This window comes from Anneissia japonica, unplaced genomic scaffold (assembly GCF_011630105.1).
Source record: "Anneissia japonica isolate Jap-2015-1 unplaced genomic scaffold, ASM1163010v1 scaffold284860_len1800451_cov186, whole genome shotgun sequence".
Classification (NCBI taxonomy): domain Eukaryota; kingdom Metazoa; phylum Echinodermata; class Crinoidea; order Comatulida; family Comatulidae; genus Anneissia; species Anneissia japonica.
This window is the reverse complement of record NW_022706010.1, coordinates 557,080-567,391: the sequence shown is the minus strand read 5'-3', so window position 1 is coordinate 567,391 and position 10,312 is coordinate 557,080. Positions and strand designations below refer to the sequence as shown.

At 32.6% G+C, this 10,312-nt stretch overlaps 1 protein-coding gene across 1 annotated transcript in view; it reads right to left on the bottom strand.

The window, feature by feature from the left end:
- Positions 1-10,312, bottom strand: part of LOC117105982 (hyalin-like) — a 27,117-nt gene that overhangs the window by 3,196 nt on the left and 13,609 nt on the right. Inside the window, exons 19-27 of the mRNA XM_033247285.1 lie at positions 10,008-10,298; positions 7,965-8,198; positions 7,500-7,613; positions 6,910-7,170; positions 5,356-5,465; positions 3,613-3,823; positions 2,727-2,828; positions 2,330-2,457; positions 1,340-1,486 (exon numbers count right to left, since the gene is read on the bottom strand). Of these exons, the coding sequence (XP_033103176.1) occupies positions 1,340-1,486; positions 2,330-2,457; positions 2,727-2,828; positions 3,613-3,823; positions 5,356-5,465; positions 6,910-7,170; positions 7,500-7,613; positions 7,965-8,198; positions 10,008-10,298 (1,598 nt within the window). The remainder of the gene's footprint in view (positions 1-1,339; positions 1,487-2,329; positions 2,458-2,726; positions 2,829-3,612; positions 3,824-5,355; positions 5,466-6,909; positions 7,171-7,499; positions 7,614-7,964; positions 8,199-10,007; positions 10,299-10,312) is intronic.

Sequence of the window (10,312 nt, the reverse complement as noted above, 5' to 3'; positions counted from 1 at the left end):
GAGAGAGACAACCGTAGATAAAGTGCCTTGCCCAAGGACACAAGCGACTTGCACAGCGAGAGTTTTGATCCCCCGACCTCGAGGTTGGGAGTCCAAACCACAACCGATGCGCCAACCACTTCTACAAAGTACCTACCTTTACAAAGTATTATAGATAGAATGTTTCATTTAGACCCATTGTGTTTTTTTAAAGAGATATTTAGGTCTGGGTCCTCAAAAACTGAAAAGACCCTCAAATTTACACCCTTCAGTGGATCGTCACTAACACATAAAAATTTCTTCCTTGTAACTTGAATAAACTTTCCCATAAGTTTTATTTACATCAACTGACCGGTTTTTCAAATATCCGGTGTAGACATTTTTTTTTTTTACCTTAAATCACTTTAATTGGTTTTCACACACACACACACACACACACACACACACACACACACACACACACCCACACACACCCACACACACACACACACACCCACACACACACACACACTCCACCATAGATTGACACTAAATATTAGGAGGCACATCCTAGATATATGGCCTATGCTTTAGCAAAGCACGGAAAAAGTCTAAGCATGGGAAATGACCAAAGTGACGGCCAGGAAAAAAAAAAAACAGTGCAAAAAGATAGGAAAAATATATGCAAGAAAATAGGAAAAAAATCAGAACAAAAAGAATAGCCTTTCCCAGTACTGTGACCATTATAAGTATTTTAATAATAATAATAATAATAATAATAATAATAATAATAATAATAATAATAATAATAATAATAATAATAATAATAATAATAATAATAATAATAATTAATATTGATAATATTCATCATATTGATTTGATAATAATAATAAAAGTAATCATATTTTGAGTATTTTTGTAGCATATCGCTTAGGTTTACCTGAACCATTATTATAAAAACTGTATTAATCTAAAGTTACATGACTGTGATTTGAAGGTAGTATACTACCTTAGCCTCTCATAGCTCAGTTGGTAGAGCATCCGAAAAGTAATCATGAGGTAATTTCGATGGGGACTATTCACTTTTGTCAAGAAATATTATCAGTTTGAAATATCACTGAATGCGGTGTTTATACCAAAGTAAATTAATTGTGATTTATTTATAATCCATTGCGTATTACGAAATACCTTGACTAAAAATAATGGGAAATGAATTGAATTGAGGGTCATGAGGTAAAATCAAGAAATAATAATAATATGAATATGATACGAATATTTCGAGAGCACCTGCCCTCATCTTCAGGGTATAGCAATCGGCCGTAACATTAACAATATATAATATTGTGTATATACTGTATAATACTATATAAATTTCGGATACCTCAGGGGAGTCAGATTGTAAATTTAGAATATCATTCAATATGTCAGCAGTAGATTCCAAGGCTTCCACAGTAATTTCTTCTGTTTTACTTGTAATCTCTTCTACTTCACTGCTCACCATTTCAACATTATCCGCGGTGACATTCATCTAAGGAAAGAATAACGTAGGTAATGAATGTATACATTGGCAGGTAAAATATTGGAAAAGAAAAAGAAAATTTAAATACATTATCAACTTCCAATGGAAAAGAAACCAAATATAGTGGCGGATCCATCGAAAAAGCTTGGTAGGGGTCATGCGACGTTCGAATTTACCATGAGACGTAGGTGATGGGTACTGTTTGAACCAGGGAACAGTGAATTCCACTGTTTCCTGGTTTGAACATATACACTGATACATGGAATTAATTTAAATCCCAAATTATCTTGTTCTGGAGTACCGTGCATCCCTCTTTCTGCTGTCTTTTATGTTCTTTTTCTTTTCTCTACGCTAGCACCCGTTTCTCTATTGTATCAACATTTACAAAATGAAAGGGCTTATACATAACGAATATAAAACAAATTGTATGTTAATATTCAAAAAAAATATTTCTCTAATTTTCATATTTCTCTAATTTTCATTTTTAAGCAAGTAACTTGAAAATGAATTTTATTTTTTGATCACTTTCTGGTTAATGTTTTTTTCCCTTTTTTCTAATTTGATGTTTAACAATTGCCTAACACAGACAGTATACTTATAGACTTTTTTGAATAAATATTAATTTCAAAATATTTTTATATATTATCTCAATCATTACTTTTTTACTGATTTTTGTTCAGTCATAATGTTTTTCATATACATCTACTAATATATTTAAGATGTAATAGTTTTAGTAATTTGCTACTATTTTACATTATTTTATACATGAAAATACTGTGTCTGGAAACAGAATATACCTATTAGTATAACCTCAAACTAAATATACTTCTCAAAAAAAAAATCCACTATCACCTCAGTTATACGTTTCAACAACTTTTCTGCAGTAGCGTTAGATCCACAGTTCGTCTCAACAGGATCATTCCATGTAGCTGCACTAAACCCATTGCCGTTACAAGTTCGGTTAGCGCCAGGCAGAAGATCTAAGTAACGTAGACATTTTCTTTTATTTTTATTTGAGCAGGTTAGCCTGTTTTGTGTTTAAGACTCGAAAGAGTTTGTCTGCCAGGGTGTGAAAAATATATTTCTTTTAATTTTGAACAAATTTATAACGTCACGAATGGCAGTCTGGCAACATGCAAACTATCTAATTTCCAAATGGTCACAACATCCAGATTCAGCTACTGGATTGGTAGTATTATTTCTATTAATATTTTTATATTGAAAAATAAGCAAATTATTTAGGTCTTACAATTAACGGTGAAATAAGGACATGTCTCTTTTGAATCCACAGTATCTCCAACGCCTGCACTTGGAAACTGGTACTTTCCGTAACGTTCTTTATAACATGTTTCTGTAAAATAAACATCAATTTACAAAAACAGAGAAACACTAGGGAAACGCACTAAGGAGAGTTGGGATGCGATCTCACGCAGTGCATTCGCTTGATTCTTGAGGTAATTGACACTTCTTCTATAAATCTCTTTCTACTCAGGATTAGTAGAATGTAGTAGGATGTGGTTATTAGTTGAATACTTTAACCCGCTCTAAATTCATTACTACAAAAGAATACTCCATACAACAAACACAAACGTTATTATAACCTTCGCGAACGTTGTTAATATTTTTGCACAACGTTGCAGCATTGTTGGTGATTTTATTAAAGTAAATTACATTACAAACACGTATTTATTGTTCTTACATATTATAAAGCTTTAAACACGTAACTTTAACGTATTTATAACGTAAACTTATTTTCACAAAAGGAATATTGCATATGATTTGTATAAATGACCAAGTACGGTAACAACTGAAAGCCCAACACCTTATTGATAATATTAATAAAGATAATAATTATGATAATAAGAATATCATCATCACCGTCATCATTATAATCGGCATCTCATAATAATCATTATCATCATTGCTATTATAATTATAACATCATATATTATTATTACCATATCATTATATTACCATTACTAATATTATCATTACTTCCAACACCATCCTTCTCATCATCATTACTTTCATCATATCATCGTCCTCATCACCATTACCATCATCAGCATCAATTATCATCATCATAACTATAATCAAAATTTGAAGAAAATGTGAATAATGTTAATGTGGGGTACCTGTGCTGCTTATCACTATGCTGCTTGGAATTAATATTCCATTAGAATCATTTGCGATTCTGATTACCTCCTCATTTAAAGTCGCTAACAAATCAACGTAAGAATCGTTCGTGTTCAACACGTAAAAATTGGCACCAACAACAACACTTCCAACAGAGAAATCACGTATTTGTATTGCGACATCACCATTTAAGGAGAGATCCTTGGTTAACTGAAAAAAAAATAAATAGATAATTGGTTTGCAACAAAAACTAAATAAGATGTTACAATATTTCGAACGCCATGCGTTCCTCATCTGTGTATGGACAGCTACTACTTGGTATGGTGGGGATCATGTGAGAAAGAGTAATGGAGGAGGCAAGAAGTTGGAATATCTATAGTTATCTGTAAAAGAATAAGTTGTACAACTCAACATTTTCATATGATTACTAAATTGAGATCTATATCTAACAGAAAGATAATATCGTATATATATATTTTAATATTTAATTTGATATACTTGAGAGGCTTCCAGAATCTATCAAAGAGAGTCATCATAAACTTCGTTACATTCAAATAAAAGTTTATTTTTGCTAATCTAAATACTATATTAATCAAATCATTATTATGTTCAGTTGTTCTCTTAACAATTGCAACGTTCAAAATGTCGACAAGGGACGTATCCGGGAAGGGGAGGGGGCGTGAGAGCCCTGGCAACGACCCCCTTTTAAAACAGTGTTAGAATTTTAAAGTTTGTTCTTGTTAGCCAATACAAATTCTTTCCCAACCATCGCTGAGGTCGTTGTGAAATCACGGCTTTGAAATATGTAAAGTATATACATCAAGACAATGTTTTTAAGCTTTATTTTCTATGGTACATCACACTTATTAACAAGATCCCTATAGTTGCCGAAAATCTGAGAAATTTGTTGACGTTTCATTTTGACTATTTATAGGGCCTAATGGTGATGTGATGATGATGAATTTTACTAAAAGCGCCATTTCTGGCCATCTAGACGTACTATTTCCTGAAATTGTCACACCTCAGCCCAAACCACGGAGGCTCTGAGGTGGGTGTGGACTCACGAAATGTTCCCTACCTTCCCCCCGTTTTCAAAGAGTCCTGGGCCCTTCCCTGGGTATGACAATAAACTCCATCAAGTAGGCATCTGACTCAGAGTATGTCTAGGGGAGGGTGCATACATTTGTTTTCAGGATGTGATCTGGTTTTTCATGCCAAATTTTTGTGGTTATGACTATTTTGGATAAAATAATGCTTTGACCAGTGGCGGATTTAGGCCACCCCCTCCCCCATCCTAAATTTTGTTAATGGAAAACAAAGAAAATTATATTCAAATTTAAGAGAGTGTAATTTTCAAATCAGAAATTTTCCAACCTCAGCACCAACCATGGTGGGGGTTGAGGTGGATGCCCTCACTCTGTGAAAATCCCTCTCTGGGTCACCTCTCTTACGAATTCCTGGATCCGCCACTGTTGAGTTATTATTATAATTACTGTTAGGTCTATAAATATGATGCGCCTATTGCAATTTTCAATTATTCCTCTTAAAACAGTCCTAAAACCATTCAGAGTGCGGTACTTCTCAGGGGCTTTCCCCTTGGACACCGCCAGGGTATAGGCGTCCCCCCAGCCGTACCTCGCATAACAGCCCTCCCACCATTCAAAATCTCGGCTACGTCCCTGATGTCGACTGCATTCACATCATGTTATGCTGTAATGTACATAATAATTAACTGTACTTACAAAGTCAGAAATGTTTGCAGATAACTCTTTGAAAGTTGTAGATGAGGGATCATTAAGATTAACATCAAACTCATAGTTGAATGTCATAGACGCAGGAAATATTAAGACGCCTGGTTAAGTTAGGATTTAAAAAAATACTCTATTGGTACACAAATAGCTTGGAAAAATTACATGTACATTTGCAATATTTTATTTATTTTTCTATACAAAAATAATTAGAAAAACCGAAAGGTCCACTGATAATCTCAGATTAGAAAGTATAATACATACTCCAAGTATTGAAATACACGCCATCGTGTTAGGATTAAATATTTCGACATTAATTTTGTCATCATCAGGAATGGTGACATAATTAATGTCGAAATACTGAATCCCAGCACGATGGCGTGTATTTCAATACTTGGAGTATGTAGTATACTTTCTAATAATTAGAAAAACATAGAACTTTAAAGGCAATTTTTTAAAAAGAGGAGTTAACTATTTCTTTTCTTAATTGAAAATAGCATCAACCTTTATATACAGCTACTTAACAAAATTTGAAAAAAATCTGCACATTATTTTTTTTTATTACGTCATTTTACACTTTATTCCAGTTAACGAAAGACCATTGATCTTGCAAAATATCAATGAATAGATATATTGGTTTAATCGTATTCATTCCAAGTATAATATAGTAGACGTGCATTGTGTGTGGTATGCAGAAATACCTTCATCCCCATGATGTTTTAAATTTATATTGTTTAAGTGTACCTTTAATCAAGATACTAGAAATACAAGATAGAGTTCTCCACCAAAAAAAAGTGTTCCACCGTGATCCACCGAAATGCATGGTGGGAATACGAAAAATGGGACGCCCCCTACAGCTAGATCTAAAAAAAACGTGTGCCAAACTTTCGTTACCAAGTCGTCGCGTATTTTATTATCAATTCTCAACAAAGATACTAGATATAAAAACAAACTGGAATAGACACCCAGACAGTGACACCGGTGAATACATAACCTCCTTGGTGGCGGTAGAAATCGTTGCTATTATCCAAATAATACACAAAACAATTAAAGCATAATCATGAATCAGTAAAGAATAAAACAACAATACAGCGCAGAATCGCATGGCCGGACGCACTCTTAGTGAAAAAGTTTTCCTCCATTAGTGGAAAAGGAAGGGCGCCTTTTGCTTCTGGATATACTTAGCAACAGAAGGGCGCCCTGTACGTTGGGCACGAAGTATAGGAAACTTGCATAGTAAAAAAGAAGGGCGCCGCCTACGTTGGGCACGACTTCTGCCTCATTTTTACAATGCGAGAACTCTATCTTATATTTCTAGTATCTTTGCTTTAATTTACTAAAAAGTCAAATACTCCTCCCTGGTAATTTTATGTTAGTTCTGCTCTGTGTAACGTATTAATTAAATTACACAACAGGGCGCCATACCGGCATATATTTGTAAAGTTCACCAGTTTTGTCTTTATATAGTCATGACACAGTTAACAGTGAGAATACGACTGAACGGAGAATTGATACATCAGCTAAAATAATATACAAGAAAAAGCTTACCATTAACAATTAATGAAACGCTCTCTGAACTTTTCTCTGTATTATTATAAGGTCCTGCTCCAAACCCTCCACACGTGTAATAACCCTGATTATCAATTGTCATAGTAACAGATAATACATACAGATTCAATGTAGATATTAGGGGAACGTCATCTTTATACCACTGCCAATCGTTTGAATAGAACACGTTACAGGTAAGATTGATTTGAGCGTTAAGATCAGCCTTATTTGAAGCTAGAGACACTGAAAATGACGGGGAATCTGGGGAAGACACCAAAAATAAATAAATAAATAAATAAAATAAAGCATTATTTAACGTTAACATTTGGATGTGCTTTTCAGGAGTTTCTATGAATATGTTTGTAATGTGATTAATTTGTACGATCAATATACTCATTAAATATTAAGATTATGGGTAGCCATTTTGATCGTTATGTAGGGAGTAATAGGTAACACTACGCATTTTAAGAAAATTGATCGTAGTCTATTAAAGGTCCAAAATCACTATGTTTAAAGTGTGCTTCCAGAGTAAAGTAAGTTAACTACTGGTTCGGATCTGATGTGAATGCGGCTAAAGCAACGTTACTCACCTGGTTCATTTTCACAGTATTCTCCACCATAAAATGATGGACAGATACATTCAGACAGCCCGTTATTAGCATGACAAATACCACCATTCTGACATTCTTTATCAAAACAGGCATCTATTCAAAAGACAAATCCGAGATTGGAAAATAATTAACATACATTAACATCATCATCATTATTATTATTATGATTATCATTACTATTGTTATTGTATACATAGGCCTAATTATATCATTATTGCTATTAATGTTAATAATACTGTTATTAGTATAAATATTATCATTACTCAGTTCCACTTGATTGGACAAACGTATGCCTAGGAACACGTCCGTAATGATTATAACATTAGCGCATTTTTGTTGGGTTTGACATTCTCCATGGTTTGTGTACAACTATACATGTATACTATAAAAATCGAAATCGTTAACATGTTCAGTGTAGTACTTAATGTTTTTGTTTACGCCTACCGATGACAGTGACTTGAAAGGAACAAGTATCAACATTTCCATACATATCCGTTGCAGTGTAAGTAACAGTACGTTCACCGATTTCCCAGGCATCATCAGGTGAAGCTGATGCAGTTAAAGTAACTGCCAACCCAGAGTTATCCTGTGGTTCTGGCTCATTCCAGCTAACACTTTTATCAGTATCACTAACACTAACAACGTTGTCAGGACAAATAAGGTTTGGTTTTTCTGTATCTGAAATGACACATATTATAAAGAAAAAATTACTTTACATTCTCAACTTATAAACATGTTTTAATGTAGTTTTGTATTATATTTTAATTTTTGATAAATACTAATATATATAATATATTGTACATAAAATTAATAATATATATATATATATATACTATATATAAATCATCAAAGAAAGTCAAACACACTGTAATTACATTTCGTTGATGATTTATATATAATTTAACAGTGTCAAGGCTACCTTGATTTATAATATATATATATATATATATATATATATATATATATATATATATAATGAAGAGATAAACTCTAAATCGTCTTTCAATAATTCCTTATACATTATTATAAAGAAGAGGAATCTGCGAGAGCTTTTGCGCTTCTAGGGTCAGTTTCAACAGACGGCATATTTGCTGGACATGTAGCAATTGGATCTTCAATGTCTAGAGCAGGTAAGGCAAAAGAAGAAATACTTTTTAGAGTACAGTACTCCAGTTAAAAACATAAACACTATCATTTTTACCTCAAACAAAGATATATGAAAAGATAGGGATCCGAAAAGAACTGATAATGAAAACCCATAGAAAAGAAAATTAAAAAAATAAGAGATAAGAAAATAAAAAAAAGAAATAGAAAAGAACAGAAAGCGAAAAAAAGGGAAAAAAACAGAATGATATTAATAATAAATAATAATAATAAAGGACAATGAAAAGAAAGGAAGATGTAAAGAAAAAAGAGAGAATTCAAGAAAGAAAATGAAAAGAAACAAAATAAATTAAAAAGACTGTAAAATGAAAGAAAAATTAAAATTAAGGAAAATTAAATGAAAAAAAAAATAATAGAAATGAAAAGAGAAAAATGAAGAAAACGAAAAAAAGGGAAAGGTAAAAAAGGAAGATAAAAGAAACAAAATGGAAATGCAAAGAAAGGAAATAAAGGAAAGAATGGTGAGAAAATTCGAAATACTGTTTAGAGAAAATTAAATTATAATCACAATAAAAAAAAATCATTAATTTCTCTATAGACTTGGTGAACCACAAAATGGACTGTGGTATAAAAGAAATCAACAAGAAAGGAAGGCAATGGAAATGGAAAGAAAGGAGTTATCCGGCAACCACAAAACATTCTTATAACATTCGCGAACGTTATGGTTAGGTATGTCACAAAATAACGTTCACACAACGTTGTAAGAACGTTCAAACGCTGTGATGTTGAGAAATTTGAATATAAATACGTACATATGGTTCTACAAAATGAGTTCGTTTTTATCCCCAAACTTAACGTTATTATAACGTTCTTATAACGCAATATTGTTAGATGGGAAGGGCAACAAAAGAAAGAAAATTAGACTAATATATGATGAAGGTAAACTATAATCATATTAATCAAATCTTTCTATAAACCGGGTAAATCATAAAAATACGGTATTTAGTTCAGTACTTTAAAATATATACAATTTGTTTCTTGGAGTTTACAGCATAGACAAAAAGGTACTTGAATTAATTCAAGAAAACTATATTAAAAAAAGCAGGACAACACATAATTGTGAACAGTATATACATAGCAATGTACAGTATGAACAATATTTCATTTGGACCAGAACTGATTTTAGCATAGTTTAATGATTACGCATGTTAATTCGTAGGTCAACTCTGTTTTGTGATTATTTGCTTAAGAGTGAATAATAATGCCCATGATAAGAAGGAATATTCGCGGCGGTTTCGATTCACAGATTTGCTGTAATAATAACGAAAACAACCACAACAGAGCAGCAGCACCAACACAAACACTATTTTAGATATACTTTACCTAAGACTTGGATAGCTAATTCACAGCTATCAGAGTTTCCGTAAACATCCGTTGCTGTGAAGACAATCTGAATAAAAGAAGTGGTGAGTGGTATCATATCCCCTGAACGGTATGGTGTAACTACGACAGTCACGTTGGCATTACTATTATCACTTGTAATAGGTGGATCCCAGGTGACAGTTGCATATGGACTACTTTCATCTGTCTTCACATATGTTACATTTAATAACTCACTGATGTAGTTGTTTGAAGTGACGTTTGTAGGACAAATGGCAACTGGTGGCTCATTATCTATAAAAAATAAT